We start from the raw sequence: 25,425 nt of genomic DNA on the forward strand, positions 1-25,425 counted from the left end.
TCAAAACCAAAGGAAAACCCACAAGTGGAGTCACTGTAGATATCACAATCAATGATATACTTGACTTCCATCCTAGTGTTATGAGGATCAATAGAAACATTGACAGTGGTAGATATCACAATCAATGACATTCTTAACTTCTATCCAAGTCTTATGAGAATCAATAGAGAAATATTGACAATGCTTTACTTAGCAAATATTTTTAGAAATATCAAAACATTTAAATTCATAGGATCACTATACATATGGAAGTTACAAACTTGTCATACCATAACAATATTAATAATATATAATATGAAGCAACACCTTAAGTATTTTATACATATCATTCCACTTAATACTTAATGACAACTTTTTGGGGGAAATAAATTACAACCTCAATTTTACAGGTGAGAACACGAAAATACAGAAAACCTAACTTGCTCAAGGTCATGAATTTTGATTATTTGGTTAAACGATACAGTGAGTCTTTGAAAGCAGATATTATGATTCCAGATGCCACGTTCTTAGTGAGCATCTGTCCCCAGGACAGTGATTGTGTGTGAGAATCACCTATGTGAGTTTGCTTTCTGTATATCATCCCTCAAATTCCCAGAACCTCTTTTGCTTCTTGCACATTATTCTCTGACAGTTATCCTGCTCACATTAGATTGCAACCAATGGCAACAATTGAAATTTGAAGTTTTCTTCAGTTTCCCCATTCCCAGGCAATGAGAATCTGCCCCCCAATGCCAAAGACGTTCTAAATTTTGCCTTATTTATTCTTTGTTTGTTTTGTTTTGAGACAGGTTTTCTCTGTGTAACCTTGGCTGTCCTGGAACTCGCTCTGTAGACCAAGCAGACCTTGAACTCAGACGTCCTTCTGCCTCTGCCTTTCTGGTGCTGGAATTAAAAGCATGTGCCACCAGAAACAGGGCTCAGAATTACCCTCAAATTATCTTTGAGATTTTTGTATTGAGAATAGCGACAAAGAACTTGGAAATAGATAGTCATTATTTTAAAAATTATTCTAGAAACAATCCTAATTAGAAGACAGAGTAAAGGATTGGGCTCTGATGTACATCACAGAATAATTGCTACTGAGAAAAAGCAGCTGGAACATGATGATAATGAACTTAATCTCAACAACAGTGTTCGAGAAACTCAGAGAGACAAGAGAGATGCCCACTGCTTGGATTGGAGCTATGGCTGAAATAAGACATTGAATTTGGAAGGTCAAAGAAAATTTAAATAAAAGGAAAGAGCAAATACAGGCATTGTGGTGCAACCCAGTAATCACAAATCTGAGGCCGCCCTTAGCTACATGGTGAGATCGTAATAATAATTGATAGTTAACAGAAACAAGGACAGAGTTCATGCTCAGTGGCTTGAGAATACAGGAATGGAAAGTAGCCGAATGCTTGAAAAGGACTCAGATTTGTATCCCTTCTGAAACTAAAGTAGGTGTGCTTGGATGGGTTGATGTGTATGACTACAGACCTGTCGCATGTGAATCCTGTCAGGGAAGAAGATAAGTTTTGTATATTTCATGTCTAATCTTTATCAGTGTAAGAGGGATGCTTTTGTCCTCCTATGTCAGAGAACCAAGTCTCTGGGTTCAGACTTCAAATGTGGCCTCTTTCTAGTAAATTGTCCTCCCAGTATGGGCAGAGTCAGCTAAAGTGGAAGACAAAACTGGTAAAAACCTATTAAATTATTTCATTTAGTTTTTTTATGTCAAAAATATTATAAATAATTTTCTTAACCAATATACTAGAGTTACTTATTATGTAAAGGTGTTCTCATCTTCATTTCCTGGCTTTAGTATTTCTCAAGTGAAACAGAAGTAGAGAGAATGTTGATGAATACAGTGCTACATGTATATATAGCATGAATAATCTGCAGCTGAAGGAAGCCTGCACATGAGTGTGCTCTTTGAGGAAAGGTTTCTGAGACAGGCGTCTCTAAACAGGATAGATGTAGAATTACAGCACAGTCTTCATTCCTCCAGATAGTCTGTAATTAATTTGGATTATTAATCCATTATTTTGAACCATAATAATACACTGGACAATGAGAAAAGAGACTGAATAAAATTTCTTTCTGTTTCCCCTCTCTCTCATAATCAAATTTAGAGATTTGAAAGATAGCCACCCTGGAGAAGATAGGAGCCTTCTACATGGTAACTTCCCTCCCTTGCGTTGAAATTCCTGATGCTAAATTTCTTTAGTACTGTTTGAAATAGATGCATATTTGATCCTTCTTTTGAAAGATAATTTTTAGATCCTGAGTTTTGAGGCACACTGAACTTTATCTTTATATTGTTTAATGGTAACCTTTTAATTTTGACATATTTTCTTTGACTCCCCGTCTCAGGAATAGTAACCAAGTTGGGATCAGGCTACCTAGTACACTAAAGCCAGCAATGTGTGATTAAGGCATCCTGTAAAAAGGCATTGAAAAAGAGCAGGGCCACCAAAGAAACTGGCAACATGGTGAAACAGCACAGCCCATTTAGTGATCTCATTGCCTATTGGTTTAAGGTAGTCAGAAAGTCACACAGCCCTGTCTCTCCACCCACATATCCAGACCTCAGAAGACACTGGATCCAGCTCCTTTCTTCAGTCGATCCAGCACTGTGTTCAAAGCCAGGAGAAGTAGACCTTATCTGTCCAGTGACGCTGGCAATGCTTTAGACGTTATCTGGTGCTCAGGGTGGCTATCCTCGACCCAGCCTGGAAGGAAGGATTTGCAGCTAACTTTAAAAAAAAAAAAATTGGGGGTGGGGTGGGAAATGGCTCAGTCAGTAAAGCGCTCACTGTAAACCAGGCATGGAAGCTTCTGCATGTAACCCAGCAGCACTAGGGAGACAGAATAGTTTCCCTGGATCTCACTGCCCAGGCAGCCTAGCTGAATCAGTGAGGTTCAGGAATTGAGGAAGCCACCTAACACTGACCTCTGGCCTCCAGACTCACTTGCACGTGAGGCATCCCGAATTTCCAGTCAGTATAATAACTGTTAGTGAATTGCCATAAAAGCTCCCAGGATCGTGCCATTTATTTTTGTCAGGCCTTTGTAGTTGATGGCCTTCTTAGGCACAGCGTGCTGCCCATGGTGGTAAAGAGCTCTTGGTGCAAACCTACTTGTGTGCCCTTCCTTAGGTCAGTGCTGTGAGGACATTAGCAAGCTGAGAAGCTGGCCAGCCTGGGCCCAATCTGAGTCTGTGGCTCACAGCTGTGTCAGCTAGGGCACGTCATTTCCTCATTCAAATAATGTGGGTAATAATAGTAATCACCTCTGATTGTTGAGGAAGCATGTGTGATCAAACGCACGGGAGTTTGAACTTAGAGCACAGATAGCAGACGGTGGTGATAATGACTCCTGCATCTACCACGTGTACACTCATGATGGAGCAACTTGCCTCAAGGAAGCCAACTTCCGGAAAAGCCATGAGAAGAAGAGAAGAAGAAAGAAATCCCTTCAAATAGTTCACATGCTTTTGTGTGTGTGTGTATGTATGTGTGTGTGTGTAGAAGCATTGATCTCAGCCTGATGTAAGGGACACTCTTAAACCTATCCTAGAACTTTCCTTGTAAATGCAAAACTTTCTGATGCAAAATTTATTTCTCCCTTTTATTTGTTTATTCGACAACATACAACATGACTATCACTGCAAAGTGCTGGACTAGATATTACAGACCATGAAAACAAAATCACCATGGTTACTTGTAATTCTTTACAGTTTATAAAAGAAATAACACACTTATGCAAATAGATATACAAATAGGTAGAAGGTGTAGATTGCATAAGAAAAACCCAGACAGTAGGAAATAAGATTAGCTTGAGAATAAACTAATCTTATAATATAATAATCTTATAATAATAAACTAAACCCCAAATTAATTCCCTGAGAGAGATGCCCCCAAGAGTAATCGATTCAGAGAAGCAAGACTGCCAGAAAGTAGAAGGACTCAATAGGTCAAAGGTCAAGTACTCAGGATAATGGAGGTCAGGGCTGGAAGGTACTTGTGTGTGGAGGGCTGAACAGGAAGCCTGGCAGCAGTCTGGGGGGGTCCTTGAATATTGTTGAGGTGCACAAAGCTTCAAATTTTCTTGATTCCCTGTTTTTACTGGCATCATCCCTGTAGCACCAGTAACTTCAAGTAAGCTTTACTAAAACTAAAGGTATTTTTTAAAAAATCCTATATAAAGATTTTTGGAGAGATGGTTAAGAGGTTAAATACATTTAACTGCTCTTCCAGAGTGGGTGGGTTCAGTTCCCAGCACCCACAGCCGATGGCTCACAACTATCTAAGATTCCATCTGTGGGATATCTGATGCCTTCTCTTGGCCTCTGCAGGCACTCCACTCCTGCAGGGCTGATATATATGCCCAGGTACATGGACACACCTGTACAACTAAAATGAACAGATATTTTAAAGATCTTGCTTTTAAAACATCATGCTTTTTATGGTACCATTATTATAATTAGGATAATATAAGGTGGTTGGGTTTTTTTTGTTTTTTTTTTTTTTTTTTTTTTGGTTTCTTTAGTTCTCGGGAGGTCAACTAAGGTTAACTGGAAATACAAGCTTGTCTCAAATCTTCAGGGGAATAGCTGAGTTTTGCAATGTCAGTCTAGAAATACCGTCATGTGAAAACATGGATGGCTTTGAAAGGAGAAGTCAATTAGATCTAACAGAAAAAAAAAGACTTTGACATGTGCAAACAGCTACTTCAGGAATGATTGGGAATGAGCTCAACGGCTGGGTGTATCTGTTTGAGTTGCCAGCCTCTCCCCAACTTTTTCATTAAACACCCAGCTAACCTTCTGTTGCCCTCTTAGGATTTAAATCTCGGTGCAATTTGAAGCCTTCCAGAGTCACCAAGCAAAAACTAAGTACTGCCCTAAAAAAAGTCTTTTGTTCACTATCAGGACACTCCATTCCTAATGACAAAGCTACAGCTGCCCTTAAGTGACAGGTAGGAGTTTTAAATCATTGACTCTATTAGATTGTGTTAATGACAATAAATTTTTAGCCAACTCTTACATATCTACATTGGAGAAAGAAGAAAGTGTCCTAGAACTTGGAATGTCAGCATCAACAGGGAAAGTGTGTATGATGAAACAAGCCCTCATCTCCCACACAAGTGTAACTTTGGGACAGCTGCAGGGCTTGGTTCTACTACACCCCTTTCAGTAATGCAGTTAATGTTTATGTTGGGCTGGATTCCCCACCCCTCTCCCCAGCAAGTAAGTCATTCCACGAGCTCTCTTTGGACCAGTTCCTGTATCTCCTTCCTCAGTGTTCTGTCCATACACATGTGACATAAACATCCTTGGCTCTTGGCCCACATCTAATTAGCGGGGCTGTCTAGAGACAAGGTCCTGCAATCATAGAGAAGAATCTTTCTTTGCTATAAGCACGTAAGTGACTTATGTCACTTTTCCTCTTGCTGCTCCCTGGGTTCCCATCTTCACAGAGGGCTTATACTCCACCATGGAACTGGTGTTCTCCACAGGTCAGTGGTTGAGACCTTAATCCAGTGTTTTTATCAAGTTGCACAAAACTCAACTGTGGATAGAACTTACTCAGACTATTAATACAAGCCATAGATTTTTAGTGCTCAATCACAATGGGCACTTTTTCTTTTAAAGTTTATTAATTTTCTCCTCCTTGATTTGGGTTTGCCTTTTTGTGGGAGAGGAGGACTTCTCTCACACATGTTGAGGCAGAGATTATTAGAGCAATGCAAATTTGGAGGAAATCTTGCAAAATAGTTTCTTTCAAACTGCTGAATTTAAGCTTCTCTTATAGAAATCCAGGTGAGGACGTATTTTGGGTGCTATTCTGAGAAGTTTTTGTGTCACTTTGACACAAGCTAGAGTCTTCTGAGAGGAGGGAATTTTAGCTGAGAAAATGATGCCCGAAGACTGTCCTGTAGGCAAGCATTTTCTTATTTAGTGATTGACGTGAGGAGCTAGTCCGTTCTGGGTGGTGTTATCCTTCCTTGGGCTGCTGGTGGTGGACACTCTAAGAAACGGGCTGAGTAAGAGATAAGGAGCAAGCCAGTAAGAAGCACTCCTCCATGGCCTCTGGGTCTGCTCTGACTACAGAAACCTGCCCTGTTGAGTTTTTGCCCTGACTTTCCTCAGTGATTAATTGTTACCTGGAATTAGAGGCAAAGTTGCTTTTCGTCATGGTGTTTCAGCACAGTAGTAGACACCTAACTCTTATAGATGCCAACAACTTACTCTTTATTTTTTTTTCTTTTCTTTTTTTTATTGAGAAAATGAGAAAAAAAAAACAAGTTTCCACCTCCTCCCAGCCTCCCATTTCCCTCCCCCTACAACTTACTCTTTAAATACTATGTTTGAGCTTGTGTTTAAGTCTACCCCAAGTATTATACTACATTGCATTCATAGTAACCAGCTATTTTTGCAGACTGATCATTGTGCTTTAGGAAAGAAATTGAACTATAGGATACAGCATATTAAAGAAGAAACGCTCTATAACTGAGTGGAAACCGACCATGGCTCCTACATGTGGAAGTCTTAAGTCTCAGCATGTTCTCATCTGCATGGAATCACAGAACTAGACATTGCCTCAAAGTCAGTTTTCTTTTCTGGTGAGACAGGAATCAAATTACTCCTATTTCATGGAGTAATTATAAGAGTTAATGTAAGTAATGAAAATCCTGGCTCCCAATGACATATCTGTGAATTACTAGTAGTGGTAAGAAGAAGTCATAACGTGATCCACCATTCCTAAAACATATTTCCTTCATTTTTATGTCTTGTTCCTTTAAAAATAAGACCTGCATCTCTGGCCCTTGGCTTTAGGATTTAGGACCTTGTCCTTCTTTATTTGCTGTATCTGGTTCCTTTGCAACCCCAGCTCCAGTGCAGACATTCAGATGACACTGCCACCTCCAAGAGGTTGTTAGAGGGAACAAAAAGTCAGACATACCAGTGATGGGCCACACAACATCATGATGTAGCAGGCTTGGACATGCATATGTATCTGTCAAAAATACTATTCTTCTTCTTCTTTATAGGATAAGATGTTTGACACTGCTATTTGATGTTTCAACATTATCTTACTCTCTTCCTTTCTGGGTAGCCGTAGAGTCCACAGTGGATTCAAATGTCTGTTTCTCCATAATATTACCCCAATACCTCCTATACTTCGCAACCAAAGATCTACAGAGCAAGTGACTACCTCCTAAACATACTGTAAACGAATAGGAATATGTTTTTGCATTTTATTACATACTTCTGTGTGAAAAATTCTGTATTGTTTCCCTTAAACACGAATTATTTTATTTGTGAGATTTTTTACAAAATTAATATGAAATGTACAACCCCTGGATTTACTACAAAGTGAGAATTTATTTCATTTTTAATTTTGGAAATTCTGCATAAGTAAAAACTCTTACTCTAGTTTGAAAAGATAGAAGGTGGAAGTAGGGTGGGATCACTCAGCATGCTTGTGTGTCTCCTACAGAATCTCTTTGTAATGTAAAAGCCATTAGGTTGGGCGACGTTCTGAATTTCTTTTTTCCCTTTTCATTCAAGCATTTTTCAATGAGATTCTTTTCTAATATAGCAAGCAATTGGAAATATGTGACGTTCATTTAAAAACTGCATTTCTTTAACATTTAATCTGGGATATAGTCTCATTATAAATCATCCTACTAACATACTGTTTTTCCTTTTTTGTAATTTCAGGTAGATGAAATATTTATAGAGTCAACCTTGGACAAACACCATGTCAACAACCATGTAGTCAGACTAACGTATGTATGTTTGGGCAAGGGTGTAGTTGCAAGGCTGGAGGGACAAAGGGAAAGAACACAGGGCCCTCCATATAATGTGTGTCTCTAGAGCGGATACTGGGCTCTTCATAAACATTGCTGCTGCAATAGTTTGTCTCAATGGACAGGGCTAAATTCATCCTGAAACTTGAGATGCTGAGGTGTGAGGAGGAGGATGGTGATATACTGAATGTTCCCCCAAGAGACGTTTACAATCAGTAGAACTGGCACTCAAACCCTCCCCACTGACTGTGAGGCCTGGAATCCACCTTAATCCACAGCCATAGGTAAACCCTGGCCATGTCTTTGCATGCATCGAGTTCTATACTTCTGACAGATATGGCGCTTCAAAGACATCAAGGAAAGAAAAGTTTGCTACAAAATGGGATCATAAGTTTTACCTGTAACAAAGACCTAGTGACAGGCGACATGCCCGAACCAAAAGATGATCATGTTGTAATAGATGCTCCCTTTTGTCTGGATGGGGAGGAAAGACTCAGATCAGTTGCTGAAATTGCTCAGATGTTTAAACTTTGTTATTTTAAAAATCACACAGCAGGACAGGCACAAAACCAGGAGTTTGTATGACTCATGTCAAGGAGAAAAAAGAAACTCAAACAAAACTTTAATTATGAAACCCACTACTTTGTACAATAAACGTATATGAAAAAGCTTGATAAAAACAACTAAAATATTTAGTTGAATTTATTTGAAGGAATGGGTGGTGATCACTTTTCTTACCAAGAGACTAATGCATGATTGAACACTTTCTAAAGATCTTTACTTCTACTAACTCATGACTTCCACAAGGAGTTTTTTAAGATTTATTTTTATTGCATAGTAGTTAGTGTTTCTGTCTGTCTGTGGACATGTTCACCAATCCTGCCCCGTGCCGCAGAGACCAGAAAAGAACAATGAATTGTTGTGAGCCACCATGTGGGTGCTGGAAGTTGAACTCAGGCGCTCTGCAAGAGAAGCAAATGCTCTTAACCACTGCATCATCCCTCCAGCCCCTCTGTGATCTTGTTATCATATGGTTAGATCATTTAGGAGACAAAAAGCATATAAATGCTGGAACTTCCTACATTTTATACCCTCTGTCTTCACATTCTAATTTTTATAACTTTTAGTAACATCACCACAATCTGAGAAGCTTCTCACGATGAATAGCTAGTGCTGGTTGTGATATTTTTTGTGGAAATCTGTTCAGTAAACTGTTTTATTTCCTTTTATTTAAAACAGAAAAATATTCAGGTCAGCTTTGTCAATTTAGCATAAAATTCTAATTACTTATACTTCTCTAAACTAGAGCAATAGTAGAATGTGAGACTCATTATGTCTCAGAATTTATGAAATTTTCCTATTTTATTTTTTACCCAAAGATTCGAGTAGGTTTTTATGTTTTTATTTCATTTTTAAGAAGCTATTACGAGTACAGTGCATTTTGATCACATCAGTTTTACCCTCCCCACCGTACAATTCCTCTTGTGTGCCCCCAACACTTCCCTTCCAAGTTTGAGTCTTCTTTTTCTGTTGTTGTTATCTGTTTGTATACGGATATAATACACACACACAAGAGTGTGTGTGCATCCTATTGAGTTCAATCACCCATTGCTCACATGCACATCGGAGGATGACCTCTGGCACATAGGTAACCTACAAAAACCTCATCCCTGAAGAAATCTGACTCTTCCTCCCTCAGCAGCTGTTGGTTGCCGGTAGCTCCTCAACTATATCTCGGGTCTTATGAGCCCTTCCCCAACCAATACTGAAGTTTTGCCTGGTACAGTTTTGTACAGGACTAGGCAGTCAGCCATTCCAGATGAGTGTTCTGAATATGCATCTTCCAATGCCAGAAGACAGCTTTGTAACTGCCACCCCACCCAGTTCCCTGCCTCTTACAATCTTCCATTACCCTTTCCATGATGTTCCCTGAACTTTAGGGATAAGGGTTGTTTCCCATTTAGGAACAGATACCTCACGGTCGGCCACTTATTCTCTGCCCTTTGACCAACTGTAGTTCTGAGGGATGAGAACTAGGATGATCCTAAAAGCCTGAGAATACTAAAACCTTTTTTTTTTCTGATGACCTTTTGACTTTGGTGTTTGAGTCTTATTCCAATATAGTAACGTGTCCTCAAGTTAATGGAGGGATGTAATCAAAACAAAAAAAAATTTTAAAAAAAGCTACAAGGGGGAAAATGAGAAATTCATTTAAGTCAGAAAGTAGCATGTAGAAGAGTGTGTTCATGAGTGGATTGCCTGGCCCTTGACATCTCAGCAACTGAAGCATAGATCAGGACTAGAAAGGAAAGACAGTGAGACAGTACCAGGTGTGCCCTTTGAATGTGAATCTTGCTCTTGTGTTTCCTAGTCCGGAAGAAGATGATGCAGAAGCAGACATTGTTATGGCACTACAGTCCCCCTCTACTGGGCAAAGAACTGTGGGAGAAAAGAAAAACCACAGCATCTTAAATCAAAAGAAGAGGAACACAAGAGCCTTGCGTGCTGATGTGTCAGTAGTTCAAGTAAATGGTAAGTAGGTTGACTGTCACATGATATAAATGCTCTGTACAGCCAGAAGCTCACGCGTCATTCCCACTGCAAACACTAAGACATCATACAGGAAAAAAATTCAACCTAAAGATGAGACATTTCAAGTTTTTATTATTCGTTGATGAAAGAATGTCTGGCATTAGTCATCAAGTAGTTTTCCTGAAAGTAACTGATTGGAACTCTTCTCTCAATAAAGACATCTTTACCACAAGCAAGGTTAATCCAAGTCAGTCACTGCCCCCATGATTAAGCAAGTGAAAATGTTAAGCAATAAATGATTTATGTTTGGGATAATATACAAATAGAGACTCATCTGTATCCTTTAAAAATATAGTTAGTTTCAGTATTTGATGATGCTATGAAGTTTTATTATTTTTATTCCTTAAGAGTATTTAGAAGAAAGAAAAACTGCCTTTAGAGCCATCTTATAAAGAATAACACCTTAAAATTCAGTGGGAATAAGAAGTCACTATAACCATTTATATATTTTTCCCTTTTTTGTTCACCTTTAACTCATTACATCATCAACTCTCTGAATTGACGAGAGTCTATCTTTATCAAGGTCCATCGCTATATCTTATATGCAATATCTACTTTAATTTGCACGCATTAATATAATAGAAAAACTCTATTACATAGTTATAAAAATATTAAGGAATATAATAATTTAAAGGAGCAAGGATTCAAATCTAGATGTCTAATTTGTTGATGGGCATTACAAAAAAGAAGTTCTGTGCTTAAACAAAAGTGAAAACTCTATGATCATTGTCTCCTTTTGAAATTCATCCTTGTAGTAGCATATTTGAGACTCTGAGTGCAGGAAGCCAGGGATTTACTTACCTAGCAGACAATGTGCTAACATAACATCTGCTTCTAGCAGACAGGTACAGAGTTATCCCATAAACTCCATCAGAACCAGATTTAAGTGCGTAAGAACAAAAGATTTGTATTAGAAATAAAACAGAGTGCCCTGCCCTTTTGAGGGTCAAGTTGAGGAAACCTCTTTAGGAAATGAGAACCCAAGGTAATGGATCAATAGACGCTTGCTCATAGGACATGAAGTCAGTTACTAAGACGTAAAGCTATGGACCCCTCCCAGCTGGGAGGAAAGAACCTGTCAAATGTATGATCCATTTTCCTTCATTGTGAAATAATGGCCATTCTGAGAAGATACATGACAAGGTGTATGTAATTCCAATAGTGATTTAATTTTTCAGGAACTCAAGATTTTCCCTGCAGTATTGGAAATAAGAGATGGAGCATTGAATGGCCCCTGACCACCAGGCCTTTCTGTTTCATATAGACTCAGCTTGTGTTTCATGTACTTTAATGATTATACTATATTTAAGGAGGGGATGTTCTTGTGGAGAACAATATTTGCGTTACTTAGTTATAAAGTCTCTTTGTTATTGTAGTATACAAGCAATCACCTGTACCTGCGTGTGCATTTTTTAACCTGTAAAAGTAAAATAATGCTTGTTCTTCTTGACTACACAAAAGTATGAGAAAACATATGGGAAAACAGAGAACATAATACAGCACCTGGAAACTATTGCTTCAGAAGCTGTTGAATTGTACGCCCTTTCAAAATTGACTGGTGGGAGAAAGAGCTAGAACTGTAAAGGTTTCTGAATTTTCCAAATGCAGTGTTTATGAGCAGCTAGAAATAAGCTTCTAGTTCAGGGGTCTTCCGTTCTTTCTCAAGAATCTGTGTTTTATTTTGATAAATAACTGTGAAATTTGGGTCCTTTATTAGACACAATGCTGTGAAATCAAAGCTAGAATCAACTTCTTCCTATTCCTGTGGTAAACGAGCTCACTGCCTGTATTAGGGAAAGTGTGCCTGACTTCCCATCACAGTGGTTGTAGTCTGCAAAATACAAATAATGCTAAATCTTTCTTACCTCCAAAATGTGTTGGAGATGGTCACTTTGAATTAAGTAAAAGTATTTTTATGTCTGCACTGGAAATGGAAAATATTTAGAAAAGTTGGAATTTTTTATCTAGGAATTGACAGACAACCCCTGATTGTAACATTCTCCCTAAAAACAAAAAAAAAATATTCTTAGAATTCTAATTAGAGTACCAGGCATGGAAGTGCATGCCTGTAATCCCAACATTCAAGAGTCAGAGGCAGGAGACTTGACATAACTTTAAAGCCAGACCAGTCTATATAGTGAGTTTCAGGCAAGTCAGGGTCCTGGGGCAATATTCTCTCAAAAATAAAAATAAAAATGAATTCAGAGGAAAAAATACTATTTCCAACTACATTAGTGCTTATCCTAGAGTCATTATGGTGATGGATAATTTGCATCCTGATTCTGAAGTGATGAGTGTCTAATAGAAGAATTCTAATGTATGACTGTGAGCCTATGAATCTTACTTGCTGCTCAAAAACACCAATAACACAATAGTAAGTTGTTAGAATAAGGAAAAATAATTATTCTGAAATATAACCAAACTAAAGAAGACAGAGGCTCTGTCTTAGTTACTTGTCTATTGCCATGACAAAGCATAGCAGCAGACAGACAGGCATAACACTGGAGCAGTAGCTGAGAGCTTATATTCTGAGATTACCACCATGAGGCAGGGACAAAGATAACTGGCAATGATGCATGCCTTTTGAAACCTCAAAGCCTGTCCACCCACTGCCCAAAGACACACCTCTTCCACCAAGGCCACACCTCCCCATTCTTCCCAGACAGTTCCATTAACTGGGGACCTAGGACTCAGATATACAAGCCTATGGGTGCCATTCTTATTCAAACTACCAATATCATATTATTTTGTGTTGGTATAAGCCCCCAATTTATCTAGGGAGTAGTATAGAGGGTGGGCAGAAGGAGGTTACAAATACAGGATAGTCGATTCTTCTAATTCACAGACTACCAATACGATGCATGATTCGATAGTCTGTGTTTTGTAAATGTAAAAAAGAATTATTGAGGAGGAAATTTGGAATTGCTCTCTTTTTTGTGCTTTTTCCAGAGAGTGACTGTATCCCCAGTTATCATCAGTACACTGAGAGAATGTTTTCAACAGAGAAAAGGGTAGATAGCAAATGGCCACCTTTCCCCTGAATTCTAAGGGAGATAAAGACAAGCAACTTTCTTCCAGAGGACAAGGGAGGAAGCATTTGGCTGGTGAAGTCTTCAGGGTCATCAGCCAGATGTGTCTTGTATGGTGGCAGAACTAGTGAGGAGCAGCTGAAAGAAAAAGGAGCATGGAGGTTCACTTAGGCCTTCCATCTGTGACACAATTTCAATGCGTCACTACAGACAAATTAAATTCCTTCCTTCTGTGTTTTGTTTTGGCTTTAGTTAAACAGGAAGCTTACAAATGACATGAGCTAGAAACTGAGCTGCTTGTATAGGCTAAGCACTTAAGCAATTGCATCTTCATTGTGTCTGGCGGGTGCCTTCGAGGATGATTCTGAACTCCTTCTTCCCTACGCTCTGAACTCATTCTTCCCTACGCTCCTGCTTCATAGGGGTCATTGTCACCAGCTACTCACAAAGGACTTACAAGGAGTTGGCACCTTCTTATTTTCCTCAAATGGAAATAGGACGCAGAGACTAATTCAGAGAAAGATGGCCCTCTAGTTTGTCACTATCTTGTTGAGTCAGCCTCTCTAACTAAACTACCAGCACAACTGTAAGGCAACTTTGCACATCATATTTCCATCTTACCGAGCTATGGTGTGTAAGTGAAAATTTCACATATTTACTAATAACAACATGCTGTTTCATATGTGTGTAAGAGTTTGCTTCCTTTGTCAAATTTAAAACTGTTGGAGATTGGCAAAATTTAACCTTAAAGTTAACCTTTCCCAATATTCAGCTTATATTATATAATAATACACCATAGTTTGATTTTCATTTTTGCTTTTACTTTGAAAAAGGGTCCATCTGGGGCTTCTCCTACCTTAGCCTCCTCAATGTTGGGATCAAAGGCATACACTGTTGTGTCCATTTTATAATTTTTTTTAAAGCCACAGCATTTCATTAGTTAGGAACATGTCTGAGAAGTACTTTAAACACAATTTATGCTGGAGTTTTTCAAAGTCTTTTCATCCTAAACACTCCAAGAAGAACAGGATTATATGAAATCTTAAATAAACAAAAGAGACAAAAACAGACATGTTTTGGTTGAGGAAAAGTGTGATGCCTAGGGGCCTATCTACTTACTCCCTCTCCTCATCCTAAAGTGGAATCCAAGAGGGTTTACCTGGTGCTCTTGGAAAATGACAGATCTGCATTAATGTAAATCATTTGCGGAATTTATTCATCCACTGCTTTTATCTGACACAATGAGTAAGAAATTGCCCAACTAATTAGATTCGCCTTTTACATCAAATGTATACGAGAGAGCCAGTGTCCTAACTGGTCTGTGCACTCAGCTGTCCAGAGTTTATGGTCAGTGACCTCTGGTGATTCTTGGCTATTACAATGAACCGGGAGAACAAAAAGTCTTTACTTTTCTTCTGTTTGACTTTAAATGATGTATTTCATCATCAGGGAAGCTAACTGTCCAAGCATGTAAGTCTAATTAGCTTATAAAAATAGTCTCAAATTCCACATATTCAATTGTATCTTTAACTTCTCATCTACATTTACATTTTCATCTGTAAGAATAATAATTGGCCAATAGATAGATAAGTGCTTTTCTAATTTTAAGACTAAGAAAGTTTAAAAAGACATTTCTCATTTTTAATAAGTGGGCCTACTTTTCTAATTTCTTTAAAAAATTTTTGAGACCTGCTTTCTACTGAAATTAAAACGATTCAAGGAGATCCAAAGGGAATAAATTAACCCATTTTCTAGACTGACTACTGAAAATATAGCATTATTTTCATACCTGGCAGTGACATCAATTTGTTTCAACTTAATGTGGCATGAATTTTGAAGGATTTTACATATGTGGTGAAGGATTTCATCAGTAATCCATGCTTTCGATTCTTTGTGTTGCAAACACCTGTACTATATTTTCCTTATTTATTCATTTATCTATTTTCATTATTTTAGAACTTCATTACTTATCATTATTCATCTACCTTTTTAACATCTTTAACATAGTGTCAAAAAGTGTGCCAGGAGCTGGTCATATTACTGTGACTAAGACATGAACTTCTTTAAAACCTAATTCCAAAGTAAAAGAAGACAAAAATTAATTGGAAATTATAAATACAATGGGACAGATGATTTAAGAAAATATGCAGTGCTTTAAGATCCATCAGAGTTAGCTCATCTGGCCTTGTTGAATCAGAAAATAATCCCTGAAATGTCAGAGAAGAGAGGCCATGAATCAAGAGACTGGTAGTAAGTGTTCTGGACATGAAGACCAGGAAAGTGAAGGCGTCATCATTTCCTACAAATGGAAAGAGTCTTCTTGACTGTGCCAAAGGCTTGGGACCTGAGTGTGTGGGAAAGAGATGTGATTCACAGTTATCAGTGGCCAGAATCACCTGGAAAGATAGCTACCTCATTTGGAAGGCAACGAAAGTTTGCACATTTCGGAAAGCCCATTCAATGCCCAGTGCAGAAACAGAATGTAGAAGACAGGTCAAGGAAATGGTGTGGGAGCTTAGACTAGCATCTAGACTGATGTTCAGATGAGGACAGTGGCTGGACCAGCGAGAGCCATGGTAGTGTGCTGGAGATTTCTGAAACAGCCATGTGTGGAGGATAATCAACACAAGTAGAATGATTTTTCTTTTCTGATAATTATTTGTTGGAACAAGACCCAGCCCACTATATTTTTTTAACAATAGGATCTTATATAAGTTTTTGTCTTCACAGAAACCCAAGCACCAAAGCAGCCTCCGATGCGATGAACTGCATGTTCATTCTTGTCAATGGTGGATGTAATGTTTATATGGAAACATGGAAACCTCCATCCTAAAGAATGAATGGCTAGTTGTGATGCATTAATCCTTGCACACCTTAAAATGGAGTCACTCTAGTAGACATCAAAGGTGCTTCCACCAAACAGGCCACTGCTTATCTGGCTTAACAGAGTTGTCCTTCTGAAGAGGACTCCTTGGTAACAACACTGCTGGGTCACCTAAAACTGTGAAACAATAACCTTGGTGAGGGCTCCTAGAACAACTGGATAACTGGCAATTGATAGTTCATGGGGATGAAGTTGTCAATAGTTTATAACTTAGTGAACAACATATATTCACATATACAATGGTTGGACTAAGCGATGAATGTGTCAGTGCGAAAGGAAAAACAAAAATTAAATATTGGTCATGTTTTAAAAATGACAAATGCGACGTCTGCCCTGCAGTATTCTGTGGCATCAAAAACTAGACAGACATTCCTTATAAACGTTTTCACCTTTTTCAGATTGTGGCAAAAGAGCTATCCCGTTAATTGCCAACAGAATCGTGTCCGGAAACCCTGCAGCTAAAGGTGCCTGGCCTTGGCAAGTTTCTCTTCAGCGCAGCAACATCCATCAGTGTGGGGGCACCTTGATTGGGAACATGTGGGTCGTCACGGCAGCACACTGCTTCAGAACGTGAGTTGCTGAACTTAAGTCAGTCCCCATGTTGCTAAAAACCAGGAGCATTTCCATATTCTGAGTGCCAGTCAAAGTCCAAAATATGACTGAAGTATAATAAGCAAATCTTTCTGGTCCTTTTCTAAAGTAATGCTCCCCTTGCATACTTATTCGGAAAGTTTGGTGGGAATAGAGTAATAGTTAACATCGTACCAATACCTGTAGCGCACCACGCCCATTTGCACTCTAGGCGCTACCGTACAGTTTGTGAACCGGGCAAGGGGCTGGAGATCGAAACACACAAAGACACACAGACAGAGACACACGTCATCCTTGAAACAGGAATGCCCCCTTTATTGTGTGCCAGAGCCGCTTATATAGAGATCCTTAACTGCTAGCCACGCCCCAGCCAAACCCACCAGAAACCACTCTCCTGCCATCAGGAACTCCTGAGGGTCTCGTGCTCAGAGCAGCTGCAGGCTGTCTCAGAACAGAGGAAAACAAGTTGTTTACCAGAAATTCAGGATCTGGTGGGGGGGGGGGGGGGGGTACACAGCTCCCAACAAATACCCATTAATTAAGTCTTCAGAGTTTTACCTGAAGAAATTACAACAAAGTAGAACTTATTCCAACACAACACATGTACTAACAAACGCAGCTCTTTGTTACTCTCCACTTAACCTGAGTGCCTGCTCCCGTCAAGCCCTTCGCCAGTCTCAGTGCTGCTCATAAACTGCAATTGGAATCTGCTAGGAGGCAGGAAGTACGGAACTGTTGCTGGAGACCAGCCCAGGTCAAGTTCACAGCATGGACATTAATTTGATTATGATTCCACATTACATCTTTAAAAAGCAGAGCCAGAATATGTGACCTGTGAAACCTAAGCTGATCAGTTCTTACCCGGGAGAGTAAATTCTGAACTGGGCGGCACAGTTAAAGTTAACTGGGGTGGCAACGGGCAGGCAGGAGTAAGCTGTTTGCTTGCCTTCCCGTTCAAAGTGCAGTTCATGGAGCCGCAGCACCCACATCGCCTGGGAATTCGCCAGGAATGAAAATGGTTTAAACCCTATCCCAGAGCTACAGGCTCAGGAACTGGGTTTTAATAAAAGCCCCTAATCTTATGTGTGCACATTAATATTTTAGATACGTCGTCCTACATGATGAAATCTTATTCCGAGAAATCTCTAATACAGATAATAGAGTCATATTAACTGATCGAAAGTACTGTCATGTTTTTCGAGAAGACTTAGGGAGTCAAGAAAGAACTTGTCAGCAGGCAAAGCTGCTCAGAGATGAAAGGAATGCCAAGTTGAACAAAGGGATTCTTAAGTGGAGCAGGCCTCCATCTGCAGGCGAGATCAAGCAGAGACAAGGAAGAGTTGACAGCGGTTTTGTATCAACAATTAGCACAATTGTTAGCCTCTGTGGCGCTACAGGCACATGATTAGGTGCTTGAGACTTCTTTATGTAATCCTTAAAACCCTCTCTCCCTATCAGCCCTGATGGGGAGCCCTTTCACGGAGAGGTGAGTATAGCAGTTCTCAAAAGCACAATCTGAAATTGAGTTAACACAAGGCTTCATTACACGGAAAATAGGGATGTCCTAGCATCAAAAGATATGCATATGTAAATGAGACTACATAAGCCCCAGTTTTAAAACTTTAAAAGAATTCCAGTATCCCTTAAATATCCCATAAGCATTTTCTCTCTCCTGTAAGACCCTCTGGCACCCACCCCCCTCTCCAGCGTCATCTTCTGCCATTCTTCCTCTGGTGTCTAAAACTGAATTACACGTGGCCCAAGGCCCTCAGATGCTTCCCTGGAAACTTGTTGTACTGACTGTCTCATAGCTGACAACTCTCCCTTCACTGGTGTAAAGATAATTGTACTAAAATAACAATAATAAAAAAAAAGCCTTCCAAAGCTGAATAGCAGTTGTACCTTATACATTATCCTGTTTTATTTTATTAATCATCTTTAGAATTTGTATTATTTATCAACATTTCAATTTATTTTATATTCTCCTTTCTTCAAGCATAACACTCATGGGAACCGAGTGTTTCTGTCTTGTTCACTTCTTTGTTCCTAGCATCTCGATAATATTAGGTAATTGCATTATTAATAAGGATTTGTTAAGGAAACACTTCTAAAACTCAATAATTAAATATGAAATTCATTTCCGATATGCTATTTGTATGTATTTTATACTTAAATCATGGGCAACAGACATTTAAATGAAATGAAACTGTAATTGCAAACACATGTTATTGAGAGCGGTATTTTTGTTCCCGAGGTAACCTCACTGCATGCAGTTGACTAATCTAAAGGATGTAGTTATTGAATTCTGTGTGGCTCATGTATGCTGCTAATCTTTTCCAGTAATTCAAACCCACGCCAATGGACTCTTAGTTTTGGAACAACAATAAACCCTCCCTTAATGAAAAGAGACGTCCGAAGAATTATTATGCACGAGAGGTACCGCCCCCCAGCAAGAGACCACGACATTGCTCTTGTGCAGTTTTCTCCGAGAGTCACCTTTTCAGATGAAGTACGCCGAATTTGTTTGCCGGAACCTTCTGCGTCATTCCCGCCAAATTCAACTGTCTACATCACAGGATTTGGAGCACTCTACTACACTGGTGGGTACCTCTGAACACAGAGCAGATGTCTCAGTCTTTAGCAGGGGAATTTCATCGCCTGTATTAAGTGGCCAGCCCTTTCCCCAGAGCTTGTCTTAGGTTAGTTTGAGATCTCGTTTTACAAAGTGCCAAAAACCCAACACAAAATGGAAACAAAGCAAATTTGGTCCTTGGAATTCAAGAGTCCTGCATGAGAAATCTGGCTTAGATACAGGTAGAACACAAACTTAAGATGGTTTTTGCTACACCTTAGACCTCTAAATCCTTGTACCTGAGTTCTACTTTTTCCTAGTTCATTGGAAAGGACTCTGGCGCCACCCTGTGGCAGAAGTAGTCTATACGAGGTCCAACCATGAGGAAATTCTAAACCTTATCTGATTTGGCCAGGCCTTGAATACTCTCCCTTTTAATTATGCCAAAGACAATCTGATTAAAGATATTATTTTTTTATGAAAAATTTCCTAGAACTTTTCCATGTAACTTAAAACTAATTACGAAAATGATTTCCATTGCACTCAGAGAGTCCAACACATACGTGGGGAAAGAGAAATAACACAAGAATATTGGGGGCTATGCTGGACAGTTCTACCAACCAGAGAGCCGTGATTTCCTATTATTCATTGAGTGAGAAAGACAGTTCCAGAATGTTTGTGATATTCTTTGTTTTCCTCTGCTTCTGCCTGCTTAGGATCTGGATGCCTAAATTTATTCAAGACAAATTTATTTATAAGCCATTACACTGTGATGTAATGCAATTATATACATGGAAGCTCTTTGCAAATGCATAGGACTGGATAAACATATAATGTAGGCAGTGTTTTATCAAGCCAAGAAACAATACCATGTTTGTCATACCAAGAAACAATGACAAACAAGCATGTAACATTTGTGGGAACAATCTGAAATCCATAAACATAAAGTTCATTTTTTAAAAAATGGGATATATTCTTTAACAATAAAGACTGGGTTTGAGGACTCAAGAAGTTAACAGCACTGACAGCTCTTCCAAAGCACCCAGGTTCGGTTCCCAGCACCCACATGATGGTTCAGTCATATAATTCCAGTTCCAGGGGATGAAATTCTTCTGAACTCCATAGACACCGCATGGATGCTGTGCACAAACATATATGAATGTAAAACTTCTATATACATAAAATCAAAATTAATAAAAAAACTAAATATATTATTTTGGAAGTAAAAATTCAAGGATTCTCTAGAAAGGAAACCAAATGGTCATCCTGCTTAGAGAAGTATTTATTAAAACTGGTAATACAACAACCATCATTAAATGAACCAGTTTTATGTATTGCTTTTGTTTTGAGACAGGGTCTCACTGTATAGCACTGTCTGTCCTTGAACTGTCTATGTAGACCAAACTCATCTCAAACTTGCAGAGACACATGTACCTCTGCCTTTCAAATATGGGGATTAAAGGCTTTTAGCTAGAATTTTTTTCTCTAGGACAGTTCACCCTAACCGCAGTCTGCATAAACAACTTTAGAGTGAAGGAGAATGGAGAAGAACAAGCTCAATTCAGTCCATCTAAGAACACCTATGGAAAATTCTGAGAGTGCTTTGTTTTCTCTTAAGGGGAATCTCAAAATGAGCTCCGAGAAGCCAGAGTGCAGATCATAAGCAATGACGTGTGCAAGCAACAGCAGGTGTATGGCAATGAAATCAAGCGTGGGATGTTCTGCGCGGGATATCTGGAAGGAATTTATGATGCCTGCAGGGTAGGTTGGGGAGAGAAAATCACCAAGGTCACTAAGCTTTTTTGCCCAGTCCAGGAAATATTTTTATGTTCTTTATGCTAGCACAGCACAGACATTCTGACATCTCCAAATGTGTAACCGCCATAGTATGTACGTATCTTAAGTGTTTTATTATAAAACCACCTGAAACAAGTAAAGAATTTCATCGATGCTATCAAACACAAAATTTAAATGTCTTAATAACCAGAAACTCACAGGATAAGAGGATAGTAATGTCTTTGTGCACAACAGGCTCATGTATGTATTAAAGGGCAACAACCATGTACAATGAACTGTGATGTTCTAACAATATAAAGGAAAAGAAACAGTTTTCCCTTCAGGGAAACATTTTTGGGACAAGCATCAGAGAGATGATGCTCCAAAGGGGACTAAAGAATAAGTAAGTCTTATACAATCACAGAATTAGAAGAGAGAATAGTTAAAACTCTGAAGATGTATACGTATTCATTACCGACTATTGTAATTCATAATTGGTAACCCCTAGCAAAACACAAGCGTGATGACAGGTGTGAGGTCTACTTAGCAGTGCAAAGTTTGATTAGGTCACATTGTCAATATCCTGCATGGTGTTTCCTTCAGTCTTCCATAACCCACGTGGAATATGCGTTTTCTGATTAAGGTCTGGGTGTGCTTCTTTCCATATGCAATCGTTTTCTTGACATCAGACTCTTGAAAATTTCAAGGAGGTGAATCTACTCAGTGAAATAATGAGACTGTTAGTGGCATGGGATGCTTAATGCCCTGCCCACAGACCCACAAATTACAGAACAAACAGCCATTGATGAAAAGAGCACAATGTTTTATAACACACAGGGTAGGTCCAAACAGGGCCTAATGCACAGCTAATCTAAGTTGTCAAGAGTACAGAAGGACGCAGCCAGAATTTAAGGATCCAAGCAAGAGGACTCAATGGGATGGGAGGCAAAGATATCTAAGAAAAACCTCTACTCACGGAAAGTCACTGGGAAAGTAGTTCAAGTGATGGTGACCGGGGTACATGATGAGGGTTTCAGAGCAACTGATAAAACTGAATCAAAAGTACCAACATCAACCTGGATTCCTTATATTATCAAATATTCATTTAGAATTCAATAGATCTCTCTAATGTCAATAGAGGAGAGAGAAAAGGAAAAGGGGAGAAGGATGGAGGGGGAAGGGAGAGATAGAGAGAGAGACAGAGAGACAGAAAAAGACAGAGAAAGAAAGAGGGAGGGGAAAGAGATAGAGACAGAGACAGAGAACGCAGGAGAGAGCCGCTGTGTAAGAGCGCAAGAATACAAGAGCGAGAATGAGAATATTCCTCCACCAAACATCTAGGTAGGCAAGATCCAAGTACAAATAAAAAACTATCAGAATTGCTGATGAGAAACCCAGGGGAGGGAAAAAGAGAGTCTTCACAACCTCATGCAGATTTTCAGTTTTATTTCTGGTTGTAGTTCAGTCAAACATTTGATAAAATAGATTTGGGTTACTACCCACCATCAGGCACTGAGGGAGAGAGAGCTCTCTTTAGGTGATTTCAATCACTGTAGAACACACTGGGTGGAAGAAGCCATTTCTGAAATTTGACAATGTTTGTAAAGGAAGAAGAAGTTTTCTCTAGTGGAGCCTCACTGGCACAAACCACACTTACTTAAGGGTAGACCGCATGCCCAGCAACAGACAGCCAACACATCTCTCGATTGTTAATTTGTTTTATTTGCCCGTTTGCTTTCTTAAGCTAGAAAGAAGGTTTGGAGTTGGAAGGGTAGGAAGTGGGGAGGATCTGGGAGATGGAGGAGGGGAAACCATGATCAGAATGTGTTCACTGTACAAAAAAAAGATTAATTTGTTTTCAATTAAAACAAAAAGATATCAGTGGGTGGGTTCAGGCAACACCTTTCTAGAGAATTTGACTCGTTCATAAGTAATATTTACAAGACAAGCATCACTGGTAAGAACTAGAACTCATTAAGATGTGGTGAAGTGTAAAGGGTTAAATATCCACTGCCATGACAGAAAAGCAATATGTGCCATCTAGCTGGGAAAAAAAAAACAGCACTGAAAGTACTTGATAAGGAGTTAAATACAATAAGAAACGTTTAAGCCATAAAATGGTACCCCTAGGAAACAGACTAGATGAGATCTACACATACACGAATAATAAAATAAGTAATTCATCAAACTTTTGTAAGTGATAAGCAGTTTAGCTAATTGTTTTTCTCTTGTTTATTTTCAGGGTGATTCTGGGGGACCATTGGTTGTAAGAGACAATAAAGACACTTGGTATCTCCTTGGAATTGTGAGCTGGGGGGACAACTGTGGTCAAAGGAACAAACCCGGAGTTTACACACAAGTGACTTATTACCGACGCTGGATTGCTTCAAAAACGGGTCTCTAAGAGGCTGCAGACACTAAACAAAAGAGTAGCATGCAGGTCATATGTATATAAGAATTCAGACATTCATTTGGTGGCACTGGTACAATGAAGTGAGATAAAATAGCTGCACCTAGCAACATGAAACACATGTGATTCATTTCAGAATCACTTATTTGTGAAGTGATGGGTTGTTTTATCATGCAGCAAAGATATTCTTATCTTTAAGCCAAGTAAATTGGACTTACATTGTGTCGTTTTGAAGATAGCCTAGGAGACTTTTAGAGTGTGTTTCCTGGGTGCCTCCTCAAGTGAAAGACTTTCTGAATTCTCAGAAATCTCAAGGTGCTCATACTATGCCCATGATATCTCCAGAGCTCGCAAACTCCTCTTGTCCTCTTTACTTTCCTTCTCTGTTTTCATGAGCTTTCTATCACAGACAATACGTTTGCTACTTCTAAGTGCATATAAGGGAATTTTATAAAAGAAGATTGTATGCAACCATCAAAGTCTGGTGGCAAAATAAAACAATGGTAGTCTAACCTTTGCTGGAAAACCTTTCTGATTTTTCTATGATTTTAAGATACACCACACACAACCACGTGAACGATAGTCACATCACCATCCCCACTGCACAGATATATGTAAAAGAAATAGCGATTAATGTTTTATATAAAGGAATTGTTTACTCAATATGTAACTTTTGTCATGAAAAATTGAGAGGGTCTGCTAACTTTATGAGTATTCTGTTCCAGAATAGGTGTACAAGAATTTGACGTTTTGAATGTGCATTTACATATTTTGGTCGCCAGGGGGAGATATTGTCCAGTATTACCTTAGGTCAAATGCCTGAACACAATTGAGAATTTAACACATAGAAGAAATCTGTTTTTTTACAGAAAGAATATTTATGATGCCTTTGTTTCTGCCGCCAAGTACATCCTGAGGTTCATGCTTTGATTATTTCAATCATGGAACCTTATATATTCTCTCTCAAACAAAACAAACAAATAAATAGATAGATAGATAGATAGATAGATAGATAGATAGATAGATAGATAAATAAATAAATAAACTCATGCAGGCATTAAGAGAATGAGGTTTCAGTGCCCATAATAGAATTAGATAAAGTTCTCTTGGAATATTTCTTGGATTTTGAGATGCATGTATTTCTAAGACAATAAAGACACTTGGTATCTCCTTGGAATTGTGAGCTGGGGGGACAACTGTGGTCAAAGGAACAAACCCGGAGTTTACACACAAGTGACTTATTACCGACGCTGGATTGCCTCAAAAAAGATATATAAACAGCTTGATAACGAATTGGAAATTTGCATCCTTGGCTGTCAAAGTCACATGTACCCTTTCCTTACAAAGTTTCTTTATAGCTGCTGTATCCGGTATATCAGGACACCCATGACATTTTTCACTAAGTGTTATTGATTTGAACTAGGAAACTTACTGTAATGATTTTAAAGAATTCTCTCAGGCAGCTGCTGTCAATGATCTGAACTCACTTCAAAGCAAAGTTGCTCCTTCACACACACACACACACACACACACACACACACACACCCATTTCCACATAAATTTTTTGTGTTGTGGTGGTAAGATATGATTTTGCTTCTAATGCTAAGATTCAGAAAGTCTTGGAGTTGTAAATGATATGTTCTAAACTGTCTGCTGCAGCATTTCATTTGGGGCTGTGTGGGAAAAATACTGTTTTATCATTTTAAATCTAATAAAATTGGTGATTAGAGCATTCCATAAACAATATCATGGAGTCTGTGTTTGGATCATG

General features: G+C 38.8%; 1 protein-coding gene across 1 annotated transcript in view; it reads left to right on the forward strand.

Annotated features, from left to right (window-relative positions):
• Positions 1-23,648, forward strand: part of Tmprss11a (transmembrane serine protease 11A) — a 44,407-nt gene extending 20,759 nt beyond the window's left edge. The window contains exons 5-10 of the mRNA XM_075942794.1: positions 7,712-7,779; positions 10,172-10,332; positions 16,704-16,875; positions 19,237-19,496; positions 21,087-21,229; positions 23,487-23,648. Coding sequence (XP_075798909.1) covers positions 7,712-7,779; positions 10,172-10,332; positions 16,704-16,875; positions 19,237-19,496; positions 21,087-21,229; positions 23,487-23,648 — 966 coding nt within the window. The remainder of the gene's footprint in view (positions 1-7,711; positions 7,780-10,171; positions 10,333-16,703; positions 16,876-19,236; positions 19,497-21,086; positions 21,230-23,486) is intronic.
• The last annotated feature ends 1,777 nt before the right edge of the window (positions 23,649-25,425 follow it).

This window comes from Microtus pennsylvanicus, chromosome 12 (genome assembly GCF_037038515.1).
Source record: "Microtus pennsylvanicus isolate mMicPen1 chromosome 12, mMicPen1.hap1, whole genome shotgun sequence".
Taxonomy (NCBI): Eukaryota; Metazoa; Chordata; class Mammalia; order Rodentia; family Cricetidae; genus Microtus; species Microtus pennsylvanicus.